This window comes from Phragmites australis, chromosome 20, assembly GCF_958298935.1.
Source record: "Phragmites australis chromosome 20, lpPhrAust1.1, whole genome shotgun sequence".
In the NCBI taxonomy this organism is placed as follows: domain Eukaryota; kingdom Viridiplantae; phylum Streptophyta; class Magnoliopsida; order Poales; family Poaceae; genus Phragmites; species Phragmites australis.
Genome location: NC_084940.1, coordinates 7,351,589 through 7,372,658, shown reverse-complemented (window position 1 = coordinate 7,372,658; position 21,070 = coordinate 7,351,589). Strand labels below are relative to the sequence as shown.

The window sequence follows — 21,070 nt, the reverse complement described above, 5'->3', positions numbered from 1 at the left end:
AGTCTAATCTAAACATGGAAAACTAGTCCTGAATTCATTAGTCAGGTGTCAACTTCATCTCCCATTTTCTGAAAGTGAATTTCATTTGTTCATGTACATGATTGAGGCTACGTTAGTTCTTACCGATGACTGCACAAATCACTTCTTAGGGAATAGCAAAAATGATGACACCTAGCTTCAAGAGGGGATGAGCAGGAAAATTGTATGGATGATGCATTTCTTGTTATGGTATGCTAGATTTTAATGCATACATGCTTTTTTTCAAGTTAAGCGGGTGCGGACGCCCTCGGGGTTTCCTAATCGAGTAGTTTACCAAAAACATACTTCTAATCAAATGGCTTCCAAATTAAAGTGTGCGAGCGGACTGACTACCGCATGCATATGCATGAATTAGCCACGTGCTTAAACTTATTTAAAACCTTCCTCCTCAAGCAACCAGTCCAACCGGTCCACCTTACCATTGTATTTAGTAGGGTGATACCTGAATTACCATATAAAGAAGAACAAGGAACTTGCAAGACCCGTTTGAATCGGAGAGATTTCATTATGAAATATTCAAGCTTTGGTTCAAATCTAAACTATATAACAAAACTAACCAAAGAAATACCCTATCCAAATACTCCGTGTTCTTTTCAATCATTCACTTGGGCGAATTTTTTGTCTAGGCACCATACGTAAGGCGGCAATTTTATGAGAATTTTATAAGAAATAGTATAACACCCACAAGATGTTAGTAGCATACCACGTTATAGACTATGATCAACATGAACTCACCACTAGGTCAATGAGTTGATCTAATTACTAAAATACAAAACTTGCATCACCACGGTCAACTGTCCACCTCATCTCGCTCATTTGGAAGCGTCCGAGGATTTCCAGATCCACACCGCCGAACCGCGACCGAACCGAGCACCGCACCGCGCAGGCACGTCGAACTCGTGGCACCCGGAGCTCGTTTTCAGGGGCGCGCCGGAGACTCGCGCACCCATCCTCCAAAACGCGCTGCCCGTTTCATCACTCGATATAAAGATAAAGCGGACGGGCGCCGGGCGAGGCAGCAGCAGAAGAGCACTGCCAAAAGCAGCCAAGCCGAGTCAGCAGCAGGCAGAACAGAACGCAACAGCGGAGCACCGGATCCGCGAAGCAAACCAAAGAAAAGGCCGCGCCGCGCGAGGGAATCACCGGCCCGGCCGCCCCGCTGCTGCCCACGGGATAAACTAGCGCATTGCGGTGCGGACGGGTGAGTTGATAAAAGGCCGGGCACGCGGGGCGCAACCACCGTGCCCGCTCGGAGAAGCAGGGCTCCTCGCGGCGCGGCTGCCATGTGGACGCCGTCGCGCGGGAGCAACGCGAGGCGCGGCAACCACCGCCGCATCGCGGACTACCTGGCGGACGACCAGACCACCACCACCGACGCCTCCGACAACGAGTCCTTCACCACCGCCTATGGGGAGGAGTTCTTTGCCGCCGCCGCCGCCGCCGCCGCCGGGAGCGGCGGGGGCGGGGGCATGCTGCCGGCATTCCTCGCCGACCAGGGGGACCTGGTCGAGGTCATGCTGGAGCTCGACGAGGAGTCCATGGTGGTGCGCAGCGTCACGCCCACCAGCGCCGCGCTCTACGGCGCCGTGGGCGCGCCGCCGGGGGTGTCGCCACGCACGCCGTCGGAGGGAGGGCCCGGGCCAGGGCCCGGGGGCGCCAGGAGCCTGAGCCGGTGCTCGTCGACGTCGTCGCGGATACGGAAGAAGTTCGCGTGGCTGCGGTCGCCGTCGCCTTCGCCGTCCCCGCGCCTGCCGACGCCCGCGGAGCTTCAGCGGGAGGCAGCCATGGCGGCGCGCGAGCGGCGGCGTGTCCAGGCGAAGCTGAACCGGTCGCGCGCCGGCGCCAAGCGCGCGCTCAAGGGCCTCCGGTTCATCAGCCGCACCACCGGCTCCGTCGAGGCCGCCGAGCTCTGGCGCCGCGTCGAGGAGCGCTTCAACGACCTGGCGCGCGACGGCCTCCTCTCCCGCGACGACTTCGGCGAATGCATCGGTACGGACACAATCACATCTCACTCTCTGTAATTCTTGGCTACAATTGCATTGTTATCCACACATGCAAGGAACGACTCCATCGTAATCGAGACGTTCTTGGCCGCGCATGCGCGCCTCAACACTCAACAGGAATGGTGGACTCGAAGGAGTTCGCGGTGGGCATCTTCGACGCTCTGGCCCGGCGGCGGCGGCAGAACCTGGAGCGGATCACCAAGGAGGAGCTCTACGACTTCTGGCTCCAGATCTCCGATCAGAGCTTCGACGCGCGGCTCCAGATCTTCTTCGACATGTACTGAGCCAAATTCACGCCCCCCATTTTCCGATTTCCGATGCCCGCGCACCTGCACTTGCCCCCGCAGATTCTTGATAAGCTTTTTCTTCTTATTCTGCCGTTCTTGGCCCGAAATTCAGGGTGGACACCAACGTGGACGGGAGGATAACGAGGGAGGAAGTACAGGAGGTGACTTGTTTAAGCACTTTTTCTAAATTTTTTTACTCCATGCATGATGCAACTCTGTTTTTAGCTCAACTGTCACAAAAGAAAGCACTCAGCATTAGAACCTTCTTGCGGGCACCCTGTTCTGATTACCACAACTAGTAGTGTGATGTTCTTGTTGATTACTACTGCAGTAACTGTCACGGTTGTCACCGTCGTCCACGTTCTACTATACTTCGCTCGCCGGCAGCTAATCCAGCGAATTGTTTGGTCTTTTTTGCAGTTGATCGTGCTGAGCGCGTCGGCGAACAAGCTGGCGAAGCTCAAGGAGCAGGCGGAGGAGTACGCGTCGCTCATCATGGAGGAGCTCGACCCGGAGAACCTCGGCTACATTGAGGTACGCGTCCTATCACCGTGTTGTTCTTGGCTGTATACTTCTCTTGTCTTTTTGAGTAGTGGGGTATGTATGCTGCCGTGCCGACACGTGTGATGTCTTCTGCCTCGCTCGGCAGCTGTGGCAGCTGGAGGCGCTGCTGCTCCAGCGCGACACCTACATGAACTACAGCCGCCCGCTGAGCACGGCCAGCGGGGCTCAGTGGAGCCAGAACCTCGGCGTCGGCGGCGGCACCCTGACGGTGGCGGAAGGAGGAGGAGACGGCGTCGGCGGCGTCAACGTTCATGCGGGCGTGGGGCCGCGGGAGCGGCGCGGGCGCAGGTGGGGCGTGCGGAAGGGCGCGGCGCGGGTGCGCGTGGCGGCGGAGGAGAACTGGCGCCGCTCCTGGGTGGTGGCGCTGTGGGTCGCCGCCATGGCGTCGCTGTTCGTGTGGAAGTTCGTGCAGTACCGTCGCAAGGCGGCGTTCCAGGTGATGGGGTACTGCCTCCCCACGGCCAAGGGCGCCGCCGAGACGCTCAAGCTCAACATGGCGCTGGTCCTCCTCCCCGTCTGCCGCAAAACGCTGACGTGGCTCCGCTCCTCCTGGGCCCGCTTCTTCGTCCCCTTCGACGACAACATCACCTTCCACAAGGTACGCCATGACTTCCACCATGCCTCCCCCCTACCCCCCAAAAAAAAGTAGATTATTTACTTCTTCTTGCCCGTGATGGTGATAATTAAGCGGTCGAGGGGTGATTCGTTTTGTGGTGATACGACGACCGGGGTAGTTACGCCGTCGCCGTCGGGACGGACGAGGCGCGGCGGCCTGTCGTGCTTGGCGCGCGATGATTGGCCGTGCACGTGGAGCCCTGGGGCTCCCCTGGATCCCGTGTGGAACTGCTTATGTCGGAAGCAAATTATATGAGACCGGGTCTCACAGAAAGATCCCGATCTCTATGTGATACGTGTTTTTTTTTTCTCTCATCTGCGTTTAATCAGACCGTTGGATCCAGAACAAACGACGTGGATCAAGATCTCACTGAGATCTTTCTACAGAGGGTCTCACATAATTTTCTTTCGCCTATGTCCCCCATGTGGTAGCTCAAGACTTCTTCACACTTGGCTTACTGCCATGTACTCTTCCAGGGAGGACGGGCTTAGCGTACACCGCACTTCGCACGCCCATGTCCCAGATGCGTACGCCAAGTCCCCATCCCATGTTCCGTGCTGCCAGCGACGCGGTCCAATGATTCTGTTCCGGCGGTGGGTGAAATCCTACGGCGCAGAAGATCCCTTGCCTCCGCTTGGGACAACCGGACAAGTACCGCTCAGTAAACCGTCGAGTCAAAAGTCAAGCTCCTTCCCGTCCGGTGAAAGTCCACGGACCGACAAATGCTCCCCTGTCATGTGGGGCCGAAATGGTCCCCGGATGGCAACGGATGTCCCACTCGCTGTCGTGTTTTCCACAAGCGGTGGCAGTTCACTCAGAATAAAAATTATCACCTTTGTGTCAATCTAACTTGCTAACGGTTTAGTGTTTTACTTATAGATGTCACATAAACTGTTATATATATATATGATTGATTAAAATAAAAAGATAACCGATCTCCTGTGCACGGTAGAGTAACGAACCAAGTCACAGTCTGGTGTAGTGGTGTTGGTCACTTGTCACGACCGGAGCGGCGACCATGAATTTTGGATTCGCCGCCCGTCGTGATCAGCATCGCAAAATCTCCCAAGAAAGTTTACCAATCTCCCAAGAAAGTTTACCAACTTACATGACGAATTTGTGTTGTTTTTGTTGAATGCTGCTCCAGATGATCGCGACGGCGATCGTGGTGGGGATCACGCTGCACGCGGGGAACCACCTGGCGTGCGACTTCCCGCGGTTGACCGCGTCGACCCCCGAGGAGTACGCGCTGGTGGCCGGCGCGTTCGGCCCGGACAAGCCCACCTACGCGTCGCTCCTCTCCGGCACGGAGGGGATCACCGGCGTCGCGATGGTGGTGCTCATGACCGTCTCCTTCACGCTGGCCACGCACCCGTTCCGCAAGGGCGAGAAGGGCGGCGCCGTGACGTCCCGGCTCCCGGCGCCGCTGAACCGGCTGGCCGGGTTCAACGCCTTCTGGTACTCGCACCACCTCCTCGGCATCGTGTACGCGCTCCTGCTCGTCCACGGCTACTTCCTCTTCCTCGTGCACCGCTGGTACGAGAAAACGGTACGTGCGCACGGCCACTTTTCCCTGCAATCTTAGCGAATTTTCATCCGTGGACTGCTTGCTCGTTCGTTACACGAGGTTACTGTGAGTAGTTGGCTACGGCGTGTAGCTTTCGGAGCGTGACGATTTTCTGTTTGGCCCGTCGCAAAGGCAAAGTCGATACCTGCCCGTGCGCCCTCGCTTCGCTTTCCTGCACACGCCGTTGTCGAGGACCTTGGTTCTCGCTCGCTGCTTGCGCTTTATGTTGCCTTCTTCTAGAAACGGCTCGTGTCAATCTCCATTCTCTGAAGAAAAAAAAAAGGAAAAGGAAAGAAAAACATGCCACGACTCCATGACTCATGACAGCAGCCATGGCAAAGGAAAGAGCAAATTAATATGGGTGCAAACAGTTTTTCTCTTTTTAAATAAAAAAAATAAGGCAAAAGCTCGCATCTATATCTATCTATACTTCCATAAAGTGCACGAGTTATAATAAAATTAGAAGATCTTCATGGTGAACCTGAGTTGAGTTGATCAAGTAGTCACCGTATAAAGATTCTTCTCGTTCCTCCTTCCAATAATATATTTATTCTCATATTAATTATCTTATATATCTAGATATTTAATATTTATCTTTTATATATTTTAAAAATATATTTAATTTTTTATTATTCATCTTTTATATCAAAATATCTAATATTTAACTTTTATATATTTATATCTCGAAATGATTCTAGTTGCTAGTGAGTGAAAATAGTTGAGCTGTGCATGTTGGACGTGGGTACAGGGCGACGTTAGTGTCGGTGTCGCCGGGGTCAAAGCGGAGCCATGCTTGCCAGCCAAGGGAAGCGTTGCGACCGGTCCGGGTAGGCTCCTTAAATATATACTACTAGGCCGTGTTAAAGACGTCGTAGGAGTTGGGCAGGGTAGGTCGATGGGCACAGTGGTGATGGCAGTAGTCAGTGTGAGCTGCCGCGGAACACGTGGGCCGCTGGTGATGTGCTCCACAGCTCAGTGCCGGGTGGTTGCAAGTAGTACTGACGTGTGTCGTAGCGGTAGTCATCGTCCTCGTCGTTTCGGGATCGCCAGATCCACGGGGGGATCGAACCACGCTGTTCAGGAAGTCTGGGCCCCGTCCGTCTCCCATGCATGAATATATCCTGTCAGGTCAGGTGTGGCCTGAGTCGCCGTGCCAGCCTGAACGTGCACGGGGCGCTTCACAATCTTGCTAGCATCTTTAAGGCCAGGACAATCTTGCCGATAGCTCAATTACTTTCCCTTTTTTGCGATTTAGCTCGATTACTTTTTCTTTTTTGCGATTATAGCTCAATTACTTTCTGTGTGTAGCACAGGGTCGGTTGTACTAACACGCCTACATGCATGATGATGGAATAGTAGCAGCAGAGTTCTCTCTCTCTCTCGCGTGAGTGTCAGTTTTCTTGATGGTCCTACGTCTGTTGGTGGATCTAGTTATGATCACCTTTACAGGGCATTTTCGTTTGGATCGGGCGTTGAAATAGGTGGGGAATGCCAACACTAATCATCGGCGTAGATGGACTTATTAATGCCATGAATGGCTTCAAATGCCTCCTGCTTTACAGAATGGAGGCACTGTTAGTAGTAGTACGCGAAATATAAACCCCCAGCTACTCCTAGCACATTCATCGCTGGATAGTACCGATATGGTAGACACCATCCTAAAGCCTAGCGACTTTACCCCACTTTACACAAGGCCCGGTTACAATGAGTTCACTTTTACCACTCTCCAAACCGGCTCCCCAAATCTGCAAGCCATGGGCTTTGCATGCCTTAGCCTTTAAGCTTGCAGTGATGGAATGTGCAGGAAGCTTCTCCTGTTTGCTTCGTGGTGGTGGACCTTTCTTTCGTCCCGGATTTGGAGTAGAGATCACAGTGTCAATCAAAGGCGCAACTAGTTTAGTATAATCCCCAACCACATGGCCCCAGGGATAGTATAATCCCCGCTCACCTACTGCCCGGCCGCGACGTCACGAGCCGAGCCGAGCCGAGGCGACCAGCCGGCCGGTTGCTTTCCTCCCTCCCGCGTTTGCCACGAACTCGTCACTCTTCCATGGCTTTCGTGCATGTGGCTATGACTTAGACTTTCTCTGCTTATACCTGCGCCGCTGATTATGCCTGACTTGGTACCCATAACCATCTCACCAAACTTTTCTCCATTTGCTTCCTAATGGCTATGTGCTTGCGTGTGAATGGTGACCCCCTACTTGACAAATGCGAGGTGAAATGCGTCATGTGTCCCTTGTTGTCACATCACATGCGGTGTGGTTGCGGCACAACGTTGTCCAATGAGATTGCCGTGTTATTTAGGGGCAAGAGGCCTTAGTTGTAAAGGGATCATGGCATGGGGATGGAGGGTGGTGGCGACGGCATCTCATCTTGGGATCGAATCCGATTAAAGGAGCCTGTCTAGCTAGTGTCTGAAAGGCAAAAGAGAAACAAGGAAAGACGAAAAGAAAGAAAGAAAGACCCTGTAGTCCTGGACTAGGCACCACTCGCCCCTACAATCTGCCCGTCGTGTGTGGCGATGAGACTTCCCGTGCAGATTCATCGGAGCGAGTGCGTGGCACAGGGTTTCACTGCTTGCTTCTTGCTTTCCGGTCGGCATTGTCGTATGTAGTGGGAGGCTTGTGACCGTGAGGGAGCTCCTAGGACCACCTTGCATTCAAGAGAAAATGGGGGTGCCGTCCCCTGATGCGTTTCGCGATTTGCGATTGCTTCTCCATAGGCAGAATTGGCTCTAGGTGCTAGGTTCTGCTGGGTTTGGGCGGTGGGTGCGTTAGTTTCGGCGAACCGTGATGTCAGATAGATAGAGTGCTCAACTCAAGAAATGCAGTTATCCGTAACGCATGCTGTTTGGAGTCCTGACAATGTTCGATCCTGATTTTTTTCAGTTTTTTTTCTTTTAAACAAACGGCACCGGGTGGTGCCCGTTTTTATTGATATAGCTGAAAAAAAATACAAGAGTATAGCCATGGGAGGCTATAATCAGCTATACTCGACCGGTTGGATAAAAAGATCACAACACGCGTCGACAACTATAACGACCCACCATTACTTCCCTAACCATATCGCCAGGCATAAATGCCTTTCGCCGAAATCGGTCACCGCTATGCATGACCGACCGCTGCCGCGTCACCATGCCCCACCAGCTTCAATGAAAAAAGGTCAGCCGCATCATTGACCTTCCCACCTCCGCCCCATCGATACTTGAGTGGGAGCCGTGTTCACCTTGGTTGAATACCATTTGCACAATACAGAAGGTCCAGATGTCAGAGTACTCCAATGTCCAGGGCAATGCCTGATAGTTAGAGTTATCCTGTACAACAGCACATATATATTTTTTTTAAAAAACAGTACAAGCATACATGTTTATTAAGCTAAAAATTCTCTACTACTATATTCATGGGGATAGATTATTTAAGTATTAAACTCGCTGTGCTGCGGCATTCTAGAAGCGCGGGAATCTGACAGCTGCCAAGCTAGCTGAGTGGTTCCATTTGTTATTTTAGCGTATATTTTTTGTCTCATCTCCTTTGGAACAATACCATGTGGAAATTTCTCTTCAAACCTGCTCATTTGAAAACAGCGATGCTGGTGCCCGCCGAGACTTTCACATTTCCCTTAATCATTGCAACGGCTCTTGTTTCAGCAACTGATGTTTGAGTTTCAGGACATTTTTAACGCCCTAACATTGTTACCTCTTGGTGATTTCAGACATGGATGTACATTTCTGTCCCGCTGGCCCTCTATGTTGGTGAAAGGATGCTACGAGTCTTGAGGTCAAATGCTTATGCCGTAAAAATTTTAAAGGTAAGTAAATAGATGCATTGACAGAAAATTTCCTGCAGTTTCTGAATGCCATGCTTTAGTATTAGGTGGTTAATTGCCATATGGTGGATTGGTTGGCATGATAAGATTAGAACACTGCCATTTGAACCGATCCAGATTAGTGATCCATCACAAGTTCCAATTCCTTGGATCCATCATTTCAACTTTGATGCACAATTTAGTGGCATAAAGGATTCTGTATGTGGACAGGAGAATGTTCTGGCCTTGTGTGATACAAGTCATGCTGCCACTACTAGGACAGCTCTGCTCAAACATTTCTGTCCTTTAGAAATTGCCTGTCGCTTTCTAATTACTTTAACGTCTCGAAGGCCCACCATTTTCGGTTAATTGTTGACTAGTTTATTCAGTCCTGAGTGCTCTTCTGCCCATCGCAACATTAAATATTTTTCCCCCTCTAATCAATAGGTGCAAATTACTGTTGCTAGCATCTATAAGGATACAATTATTCTTGGGTTATGCTAAATACTCCACTCAATATATGTGTTTTGGATTGTTCTGTAGTACAGTTAAATCCTTTCAGGAATGTAAATGGAAGAAACACTTGAGCATATTTGCTGTAAAAACCGTAATGGAGTGTCAAAACAAGAGAGAAGCATGTGCATGCAGAATTTACAAGAATAATATTTTTTGACGAAATAGCAGAATAAGTTTACCATCATTAAATAAAATCCATGTATATTTTCTTATGTAAATTTGATTAATTCAGGTGTGCCTTCTACCTGGAAATGTATTGACCATAACAATGTCAAAGCCCTATGGATTTCGATACAGAAGTGGACAGTACATATTTCTTCAGTGTCCAATGATATCTCCGTTTGAATGGTTTGTATGACCTCCGATTTGCGTCTCTGCAACTTACTCTTAGTTTCTGGTTGAGTAGCTCACCTGCTGCTGCTTTGTGTTTCCAGGCACCCTTTCTCCATCACTTCAGCTCCTGGAGATGACTACCTCAGTGTTCACATCCGAACAAGCGGTGACTGGACACAAGAGCTCAAGTGCATTTTTGTCGAGAACTATTTCTCGCCACATGTAAACAGAAGAGCTTCATTTAGCGGGTTAGGTGCGGCAGAACCAAGAAGGTCCATCAATCTCCCTTTCCATGTCTGCTTCTTTACATACCTGATAGAAATGAAACTGAACATGTTTGTTTTCTATGCCACAGCTTGCCAAAATTGCTTGTAGATGGTCCATATGGTGCCCCTGCGCAGGATTTCAGAAACTACGATGTCCTACTTCTTGTCGGCCTTGGAATTGGGGCAACACCATTCATAAGCATTCTACGGGACCTGCTTAATAACATTAAGATAGCTGACGAGTTGATGGTACCGCTTCATCCTATATTGTTCATTTTGACCCTTTTTTGTGAATGTGCTTATTCCTATTTATAGCTTACATGATTTTCTGCAACTATTAGGACTTGGCGATGGAGACTAGCAGGTCTGAAGACAGCGCTAACAGTTTCAGTGTCTCGGCAGCAAGTAGCAACCGGAAGAGAGCATACAGAACAAGCAGTGCACATTTTTACTGGGTCACCCGAGAAGCAGGATCATTTGAATGGTTCAAAGGGGTGATGAATGAGGTTGCTGAAATGGACAAGAAGGTAGGGTTGCAGGATGCCACACTTCCATATGTCTGTTATCTGCTTAAGTCTCTTTCTGTCTAGAATACCCCTGCAATGTTGCTATACTGACTATGAGCTTTCCGAAACTAGGGTGTCATAGAGTTGCACAATTACCTCACAAGTGTTTATGAGGAGCGTGATGCACGGACTACTCTACTGTCAATGGTGCAGGCTCTGAACCATGCGAAGCACGGTGTTGACATCGTATCAGGAACCAGGGTAAACTAATTTTCTGAGACTCTGCTTGCAAATTTATTTTGAAGACTTTTTTCTGTTCCAAAGAAGAATTTTAGAAAAGTGATCGGCCACTATATGCAAATCTATATTTCCCCATGTCTAACTTCAAATTGATGACAATCTGTGCACTCGGCAGGTGAGGACACATTTCGCCCGACCCAATTGGAAGGAAGTTTTCACAAGGATCGCCTCCAAGCATCCGAATTCGACAGTTGGTAATCCTTTTACCCAAGCAACCAACTCCTTTGCACCAATTCTAAAGTCTGAACTTCACTCCTCACAATTGATGTTTCTGACGCACGCAGGAGTGTTCTACTGTGGCGCGCCGACGCTATCCAAAGAACTGAAGACTCTGGCGCACGAGATGAGCCACAAGACGGGCACTCGCTTCCATTTCCACAAGGAGTACTTCTGAATTCTGATAGAGAGAAGGAAAGCGTACTTGATAGTTAGGTACCGGTAAAGAAGACAGAAAGGAAAATTTTGCACAGAAGCAAGCCAAACCAAGCTTACCTCTTCCTGATCTGGAACTGTACATAGCATAAAGAAGCACAGGATAGTTAGTACTTAGCAAAATTTATATATTGACAGAAAAGAAGAGGGCAGGATAGAGGCTGTTAATTCGATGATACTGATCGTCATAGATACCGTATAAATGTACACAGTATAGTTAGCTAGGTAGTTATATGAATGAATGAATGAATGAATATACGAGAAGCGCCACATGCTGCCATTCTGGAATCTGAATGTACATTGTTCAGGCGTTCATGTCTGTCTGGCCGACTGCCCGAGTCCAGCAGCTGCGTGTGTGCTGCTAATAAGATCCGGTGTGCCGTGCCGTAGCCTGCATGCAAGGCGATTCGACGGAGACGTGCATTGTGCTCTGCCATGTGGATCTTCTCCGCGCCTGCCTCGTGTGGGTGCCTACGTCTTAGCGGCACGGAACGTTCGCGGCCTCGTGCCCGCCGGCCAACGGCTCGGCTTCGGCACGTTGCTATCTGTGAGCCAGCGCGTCGCGGCGGGAGTGGTTTCCTTACATATAATAATTCGACTAATTGTATATTTTATTAAAAATTTAATGAGATTCGGCCTTACAGGAAGACTTTTTTATATATATATCACATATACTTCTTCTTTCTCTCAATTACACATGCTAACCATTAAATCAAGAAAAGACAGTATATCGTAAAAAAAAATTAGAATTTACTTTCGCGGCCGGCACCCTGCGGCAACCGCGGCATCGCGTCGCTGGAGCTTGGGTATTTTCTGCTGATTCTGCTCTGCGTTGGGCCGTGCGTCCATTCAGAAGAGGCGTCCCCGTTTGGTGGCGTGGTGGAGCAGCGACCCCACTGGGTTGCTGCAATAAGCTCGGGTCGATGTGCACTAGACGGACGTAGGCCGAAGCCGCTGGGCGCAAGCCCTTCAGCGTCAGGCCGAAAGACAGGGCCACGCTTCGGGGCCGTCAGATAGGGGCTGGATAAGGCGGCAGATGGGCCGTCCGTAGATTGGTTCGGCCCTTGGCCTGTTCGTGCTGCAGCGGCTCTGTTGCTCTCGTTACAAATGGACACGCCTAAAAATTGCTCTGGATTGAGGGGCATCACATACGGAGTTGCAGCGTACATAATTACTAGGTGGATTGGCGTGTCTATGCCACACTTATTTTTTTCACAGAGTATGAAAAAAAGACTAAAAAATTGTATTCATCATTTTTAAACATCTCAATATTTATTTATAAATTTATCAATATTTAACACTTTCATGTATAATCATATCATTTTAACATGTAGAAGACAGTAATATGAACCTAACTAACTAAATTTATTTCATATTTTTTGAGTTTTAGATATTTTTCTATGCATTTTAATTATTTCAACCGATTTATCAATATAACTATTATTTCTTTCGCTATTTTTCTAGAATTTAAAAAAAACTATGTATATATATAGGCTTATATATGTAAACATATGTACACATATATGTATATATACATATAAGATATATATGTACCTATATATAGGTGAAACCCACGTCGTAGCTACAGTAAACTCTCTATAATTGCTCCGATTCTTAGCCTTTAATTAATGTAATAGACTAACATCGTCGATATCACGAGGAGGGTCCAGCAGCAATGAACAACACCTATGCTACTCCCGTACTAAGTGGTGATGATAGTTTTACCCATTTATCTATCTACTTGCCGATAAGTACTTAATAGAATTAGATTTATTTCTTATTTGTTATTCATAGGTGTATTAGTAGATATAAATCGCTATCAATATATATATACAACTGATATATACATATTAAGCCTATTTACCCATTAATATATATAACATATAAGCCTATCTTACGCTAATCCTAATATTCTAACCATTCCAACAATCGACTCCAACGCCCCGCCACTACTCACATTAGCCTACATTCCTTGCTGCTCCCTACTGCGGGCGCCACCATGCCTCCCGTCCGTCGCCGCCCAACCCCGCCCCAAGCCTCACCCTCGCCGTCGCCAAACCCCTCCCTGCCTTGAGACACGCCGCCGCTACCGCCCAGCTCCTCCCTACGTCGCCGAAACCACCTAGTCGGTGGGTAAATAAGTATACTCACGGGTGACGGATACCCATGAGCGATGAGTTTGGTTCCCGCTCTTCGTCTGCCAACGTTCACATATATACCCTTAGGTGCAGCAAAAACTGATAGATACATATATGAGTGAGTACTGTTTGTATCCATCATATTCGAATCATTATGTTCACCCTGACGTTTGACTATTTCAAAATACTATGTGTACACTCCTGATCGGCTTCTTATCCTTATCGATGGCTATGACATCATCAGTAACTCCTGCTGATTTGCTATCGAGCTTGCAAGATGTTCGGTGTAAGGTTAGCATCAGCAGGTTCCAAAGACGAAGTTCTCTGAGCCAAGCCTTGGTCTTTGGTAAGAGTTCTACTGCACAAGCAATTCTGGATGTAATGACAAATTAAAGAAGTGACAGGGATGGACTGATCATGCAGTGAATCTGATCGATCTTCCCTTGCGCGATATGAGCTCGTGTCTCGTCCGCAGAATCACAAAGATGCCTGCATCTTACGGAATAAACCTGAGTTTGAACGATCTCGGTGTAGAAGTCACCTACCAACCAGCATATGACAAGCATATTCTTCTGGTATCACCCGTAGTAGTACATATCTCGGCATCAGTAGATAGTCATCGATCCCAATTTTGTTCTAAAGCCTGTTGTAATCACTTAATCATGGTTCCCTACTAGAATGGCGTCGACCGCTATGACTTGATAACTGCAGAATTTTCATATCCATTGGAAAGCAACTGAAGGTGTTGGTGTTTTCTCCACCGCCACTAAATCCATGAGCCGAAGTGGTGGCTTGTAGTTGCGGTGAGCTGCTGGCAACATAAACGAGCGGCTCAATCGATTGCGATTTTTCAGGTACCAAGCAAAGCAGTAACATCCAGTACGAGTTACAACCGAACTGAAACTCTTTTCAGAATATATCTGTAGTTACTTTTTTGATAAATTTTTTACTTTTTGAAAGCGTATGACTAGTAAACACATTGATCTCTTTTTGCTAGCTGAAGAGTAGCAACTATTTTCTGGAAGCTTTGCGACAATGATGATGCTCATCCAAGTGCAGGGCTCGCCGCATTTCGCTCTCTAAAGCTCAAAACAAATTTAGGACTGTTCGCCTGTACCTGATGTTGTATTGTCGTTTACCCATCTTTATATATTGTTCTATGGTATGCTGAATGAACAGAAAAATTGCAAGGAGCATTATATTGCCTGCCACTAAGAACTTCCAAAATGTATTTTGCTAAATTCAATGAATGTTCTTGGGATAGACATCACATTTGTTTAGCAACTTTATTAATTGGTATACCCTTAATTAATAAGCCGGCTTGGACCTATCACCTTAACTATGTACTATTATTTGCAATCAAGTCGTATGGTGTCCCGACCTCAAAAGAAAAGTCGTATGGTGTCCCTCAACATCCATGACGTGGACGTTCTCAGCATTATGGAAAAGATTTTCTCGCGAAGTATTTTTTTTCTCAGCTCATCTGAGCATATAATAATTTGATGTCTTTTAAATTCTACTTTAGGATTTGTTTTGCGTGGCATTGGGTTAAGCTAATTGTGGGGTCATTCCAAATTTTTTTGGTGTTTTGCTAACTACCTTCTTCTAATCCATATTGAAGAAGATAATGTGACAGGACAACTACTGTATAGCATTACGTGAGAGACTCTCAAGAAAATCATTGACTTCCGCATGGAATTAGAGACTTTCAAATCGAGGTCAATATATTTCAAAAGTGAACAAAACTTTTACCAGGAACTTTCCCAGACATTTAACTCATGACTGCTAAATTTCATCAGGTAACGAGCTCATGAACGACAATCCATGTGATCGAGTCGATGGCCAATACGGTATACGGCTTTGCAGGGGCGATTTGCTCCGTGGCCCTAGAAGAGGGAGATGTTCGGTTTGATTGCCTGGTGAGAGAGGACGAACGTGATGGTGTGGCGACCAGCATGGCTGAAGGTAGCACCTATATTGTGAAATAGCAAACACTTGACTTTAATTAGTTGTCAAATATACATGATATGTGTTCATATTAGATTTTATACCTATGCAAACTAGTTTTTAATATAATTTTTGAGAAACCCTAATACAACATGCAGACGGACGTACACACTCACACCAAGCGTGCTGAGCCAGGTCGTGCACGTCCGTGCTGGCCTGGGTTGTGCTGTGCCGTGCCGCGTGCTTAGCCTAGGCACGGCCCGTGGTCTCGTGCTATGTCGTGCTTTAACCATACCTACAGTGTCGTGCCTCCAGACAGCCTAAGTAGGCACGGTCTATTTGAACAACTTTATGTCTCGTTGAGAGGTGCGTCGTTTATTATTGAAAGAAAATTTCGTCTTAGTAAAACGCACAAGAAGCAACTCTGAAGTTTGATCTCTGGTGGGTAAAAAGTACAACCACCTCTGCTAAGCACCCAAATCAAGACTTAGTTCTCCATCTTTAATAATTTAACCTTGGTCACTTTATAAAAATTATAAGCTATTACTAAGCTAATTGATAGTTAAATCCATTGGGAAGCATAATTATGATCTAAACACCCCAAATAACAGAAAATAAGATAGCAGAACAAGAGAATTTCCCAATCTCCATGGATGCAAGGAACTGTTTACAAATTCTATTTGTGCCCTCACACGAGTACACGGCTACGTGAGAGCGCTTTGCCCTCGGCCATAACATGACAATCTAAAGGGTAAAATTGTCATATCCCCTAGTAACGTCCCAATGCTCCTACATCACAACATACACGGATAACTCCGGTGCCTCTAGCTAGTCTATAATGACAATTGTAATTCCAATCCTGCCCTCCTCCGCCGCCCCCTCGGCGACGCCGTCAGCTCGCCGTCCCACAGTCTCACGACGCTGCCGTCGAGAGCTCCCATGTCGAGGTGACGGTACCACCCCAGGTCGCCCCTCCGCTTCACGGCCATCTCCCTATCCTCCCACGGCGCCGCCGCCAAGGCCGTGGCCATTCTTCTCCCCGGCGCCGACGCCGTCCTTCTCAGAACCATGTCCACCTCGCCGACGACGACGCGCGCGCAGTCGTCATCCTCCGCGTCCGCCCATTTCCTGACGCCGTCCACTACTCCGTCGTTCCCTGACCCGCCGTAGTACGCTGCGAAGCGGACCTTGGACGGCGTGCTCGGCTCGCTCGCGGACGCCGTCTCGGCCTGAGCCGCCGGCCTCGGTTCTTCAATGGCAGCCGACGACGGCGGAGCCGCATGCGCCTGCTTATCTTTCACGAGGGCGCTGCCGCCGCGAACGCCGGCGTCGGGCTTGGAGACGCCGACAGCGCGGATGCGCCAGAGGCCGACGGCGGCGGCGGCGGCGAGGGCGGCCACGAGCCAGGCGCAGAGAGAGCAAGCTGCGGCGGCCGCTGCTGGGAGGGAGTAGAGGCGGAGAGCGGGCACCATGTCAAGGAGCTCCATTCGCGGCGTTGTGATGGTTGTGGTGGAGAGGTCTCGGCGGTTGTTGGAGAGAGGGAGGTGAGGTGTTGGTGCGATGAGGAGGGTGGGCTTGGGTGCGAAGCGTATATATAGGCAGGTAGGAGTATTTCAATTTAGTTTTATATTTTTTTCGTTTACTGTCAAAAAGACCAAAAAAATTTATAAAATTTTAATCATTTTTTTATCATCTGATCTGTAAGTCTCGTATATCCGTAAAAAAAATTAAAATAAAATATTTCATGTCTATAGGTGGCGGAAGGGAGATGAAGGCATTGGTGAACTGCCTGGAATTATTTCAGGTTTCACCTGCTCACCTGAGCATTTTACCTTTTTTTTGCTTGAGACTTAATACTAGTTGTATTTTTATTTTACAATTAGGTACCTGGGATTATTCGGACCTTCCTTTAGCTCAGATTGGAAATGAACTGCTGAATGTGAGAGGATAGTGATATTGCAAGTATGTCATTTTGATCAGGATGAGTGCGAAGCTTCTGTCCTCAGAAGAAAATGGTGCAGACAGTACAGAACACCTTGGATGGCAATATGTCGCTATAGATCAATAACTCTAACCCTCAATTATAAGATTTTGAACCTGTGCAATTGCATATTTAGCGGAATTGAGGTACCGAACCACTTGCCTTGGTAATATGGTTACACTGTATGTAGAGAGTTGCTCAAAAAATTACTCCTCTAGTTAAAAATACTTGACGTTTTGGATACGATACGGTCGTCAATATGTGACTTTAATTGTTATTTTTTAATTGTATGTATTTCTAAAACTCAATAAATTTATGAGATTATAAAATATTTTCAAACTAAATATATTAGAAATTATTGATAGTTATAAGTTTTAAAAAATTTGATCGAATCTTATCCAATATATAAGTACTCACGAAGTAGAATTTTATTACCTCAGTGAAAATAAAACAAGAGTTGAGGGGTGTACATGTAAGAAGGCAGAGGCTCCAGGTAAGTAGCCGCCAAGCGTAACAGTTGGGGCAAAAATCCTTAGAGAAACGGCATCAGTGGGGATCTATAACAGGGGAGATGCTACGTGAGGTGAGATACCATTTCCTTCCCAGAGTGAGAGTGCCGTTCTCAGCTCCTGGTGCGCGTGGGCACACGTGGATGGATCCGATTGGATCTCGTGGGCCTGAGATCTACTTCGTGGCTCCTGTGGACTTAGATATATCCTCCCAGATATATGAATCCTGATTTGTGGCACTCTGGGTTATCGAATCTTACGACTGTCAAACTACATTTTAATTTTATATTGAATTTTATCGGCAGTCTTAAACTTGTCCTTTATTCTTATCTAGCTCTATGAACTTTTAAAATACGGATCTATGTCCCTAGACATACTAAATGTATCACACAGAGATCCAAATCGTCCTAATCAAAGCTAACTCGCCAATATGACATATTGACCATTGACAAGGTGCTCTCATTTATCTCTCCCTTCCAAGCCTCTCTCTTTCCTCTTTCATCGATGCCAACGGCCGAGTCATGGAGGGCATAGGTGTGAGGAGTATGCTAGAGTAGTAGAAGTTGAAGTTAGAGTCGGTTGGTCATGTCAATGGTGGTGCACGACCAGTCGAAGATTTGGCTACCAGCGGCAGAGTAGTTGGGTTTGTGAAGAGAGGAGGGAGGGAATATATATATATATATATATATATATATATATATATATATATATATATATATATATATATATATATATATGTTTCATATACAGAAGTTCCCGCTGTCACATGCCATGTAGGCGTGTTAAGGTTGATTAGGACGATTTCAATTTGGTGGTACATTTAGTAAAATTAGAGATATGGATCCATATTTTAAGAGTTTATGGACTAGATGATAATGTATGATAAGTTTAGTAACCGCCATTGGATTTCACTCTTAATTTGGTTGAGACTATTTCGTTCCAATCTTTGAGAGACCGATACATGTCCATCGCGCCTAAATTATGCAGGGGGTAGGCCGTAGGCGAGCTACCAAATCGATCTGAAAACTAAGTTTGGTTGGTAGGCTCGGTGTTACCCTATCATTTCTCGAGGTGTCAAGAATCAGGACTTGACCTCCGAGTCTCCGACTCCCTGATACACACCGCGCGGCATCGATTTTCACCACGCACGGACGTAGACGGGTAAGTTCTCCATACATTTCTTGCAAGATATCCGCAAGCTCCGGCGAGTGGTGGTGAGTGTAGTAGCCCATTTCCGGAAGCGATATCGACTGGTAAGTGAATGTCTGGTAGCAACGAGGACGTGTACCAATAGTTCGGCCGCACGAGTATGTTGTGTTAATCTGATGAGTGAGTACGTGTCACATTCACCAATAGTTCCCGGAATGAGGTCATCTTCTGTACGAACTTGGAAGGGGTTTTCTTTTAGATGGACGTACTTGGAAGGTTAGAAATATCCGAGCTGACTGGTGATTTTTGGTTGTGCGGTTCGCATGACCACAAAGCAGCCCATAAGTATCGGGAAGTATCAGTGTATACGCCGGTAAAAATGTGATGGGGAAACTGGATGGAAAGAAAAAGAAGAAGAGAATTTTGTTAACAAAGCCGTGAAGTGAGCCCCGATTCAACGAAAAGTGAGCCTTATGAGGGCCAGGTCCAATGTAAAATGCAGCCCAATTTCGATCTCCTTCCCTAATGATTCTTTTATCACGTAACAGCCAGAGGCCCAGCCCAATGGTCGCGTCGATGCTCAATGGTAAGAGATATATATATATATATATATATATATATATATATATCAAAATTTATAAAATTAGTCAACCGTTTTAAAATATTATAATAATAGCTTATCGTCATTTGTTCATCAAATGAAGAACGGACGAGATCTTGTAGATCCCACCAATCAACTAATATTAAATATATTTCCTTGAGGTCTCGCCTGCTCGCCCACTAGCGAGTGAGACCTTCCTCGCTATGACATCGAGGGGCCTATTCAAAAAGTGTTGTCTATTATTCGGGTGAGACCTTTTAGGTATAAAATGTGGTGTATCGTCTCGATCGATGTTAGCACTTTCATTTGCACTCAGCCAAGCCGGTAAAGAGGGAGGAGAGAAGGGAGGGGAGGGAGGAGAAATTGGAGGTGAAATTCTGTTGGAGGAAAATATACGTTTTTTTTTTACTTATTTGTTTTACAAATTCGGTAGGATAATCACTAGTGCTAGTTTTTAACATAGGTCAGATGTTAAATTTAGGATTTTTTTACAAACTCAGTAGGATAGCCATTAGACATAGGTTAGAATGTAGATATAGGGTTAGACATAGTTTATCAATTAGATCTTATTTGTACGCATATTTTAGCAGTTAGATGTAGTATTTAGACATATATTATGTATTAGATGTATGATTTAGATATAGTGTAGGTATAACTGAGGTAGTAGATATAAGATTTAGAAGTGTTTGATGCGGCGACCCGGGAATATTTTGTTGCAATGTAGATGAACTGTTGGGGTCATATTTTTAATGAATGTTGTATTATTGTAGATGTAGTTATACGTAATTTTGTATGTTCAGTCATTAGAGTTTTTTGTCGATGGTTGGCAGGTGTTGGGATCGAAGTCCCAGACAAGAGGGGGCCTTCGGGGGTAGAACTGACGAAGGCCCGTTATGTGACGTGTACTGGAGAGTGAACAGTCTGGAATCCTGTTTACGTTTACACTGTGGCTCTATTTATAGCCCACACCCTCGCAATCACAGACCCGGTTTACACTTATTACCCCCTAACCTACTACATTCCCGGAATATCCGGGGGCAATATGGTACAATTAAACATGGTCCCATAATCACAACGGTACCTATGACAGCTGGGCCCACTATCCGGCTATTTCTCAACCGAAGGGTGTCGAAGTCCTCTCCGTTCGGCCTTCCGATGAACTGCCTCTACCATCTCCAAGCGAAGCCTTGATCTTGTCTTCGCCACCACCAGGCGAAGGCCTGGCTCCGTCTTCGCTGCCTCCTGTCGAAGGCCTGGAGCGCGAACTGTAGCTTCGCCGGGTAGTCGGGGCGGACCAGTCTTCGCATCCATCGGACCGGTTGTGGATGACTCCAACTCCAACTAACTTCGCAGTTGCCCTCGGGTATGGGGACGGCTGGGGATGATCCCCAACAGCAGGTATATCAGATAAGTGACAATTTATGATTTTTCATGGGGATAGTGAAATACTTTATGGTCCGGAAGGGGTAATACTATCCATATTTGAGTCAATGGATAAGGGTATCTCTA

General features: G+C 47.1%; 2 protein-coding genes across 3 annotated transcripts; one reads left to right on the top strand and one right to left on the bottom strand.

Moving 5' to 3' along the window:
- Window positions 1–1,028: 1,028 nt before the first annotated feature.
- Window positions 1,029–11,500, top strand: LOC133901191 (respiratory burst oxidase homolog protein E-like). Of its 2 annotated transcripts, XM_062342468.1 has the most exons (14): window positions 1,029–2,028; window positions 2,160–2,319; window positions 2,442–2,490; window positions 2,750–2,863; window positions 2,979–3,491; window positions 4,657–5,058; window positions 8,791–8,886; window positions 9,632–9,747; window positions 9,834–10,004; window positions 10,088–10,247; window positions 10,340–10,525; window positions 10,637–10,765; window positions 10,920–10,998; window positions 11,089–11,500. In XM_062342468.1, the coding sequence occupies exons 1-14, from the start codon at window positions 1,323–1,325 to the stop codon at window positions 11,196–11,198; spliced, it is 2,991 nt and encodes a 996-aa protein (XP_062198452.1). In that variant the 5' UTR covers window positions 1,029–1,322; the 3' UTR covers window positions 11,199–11,500. The 2 variants fall into 2 exon arrangements, with proteins under 2 accessions (XP_062198452.1, XP_062198453.1); XM_062342469.1 differs by lacking the exon at window positions 4,657–5,058 and having other exon boundaries at window positions 1,031–2,028.
- A 4,443-nt stretch (window positions 11,501–15,943) lies between these two features.
- LOC133901972 (uncharacterized) lies at window positions 15,944–16,877 on the bottom strand. The gene has a single exon (XM_062343535.1). The coding sequence runs from the start codon at window positions 16,806–16,808 to the stop codon at window positions 16,155–16,157; it is 654 nt and encodes a 217-aa protein (XP_062199519.1). The 5' UTR covers window positions 16,809–16,877; the 3' UTR covers window positions 15,944–16,154.
- Between the last annotated feature and the right edge of the window lie 4,193 nt (window positions 16,878–21,070).

Excerpts from the sequence above, each read along its gene's own strand:
- LOC133901191 (XM_062342468.1), top strand. The coding sequence starts at position 1,323 with ATGTGGACGCCGTCGCGCGGGAGCAACGCGAGGCGCGGCAACCACCGC. Across the intron at positions 2,864-2,978 it reads AGAACCTCGGCTACATTGAG|CTGTGGCAGCTGGAGGCGCT; the intron begins GTACGCGTCCTA and ends CTCGCTCGGCAG. Across the intron at positions 5,059-8,790 it reads ACCGCTGGTACGAGAAAACG|ACATGGATGTACATTTCTGT; the intron begins GTACGTGCGCAC and ends TGGTGATTTCAG.
- LOC133901972 (XM_062343535.1), bottom strand. The coding sequence starts at position 16,808 with ATGGAGCTCCTTGACATGGTGCCCGCTCTCCGCCTCTACTCCCTCCCA.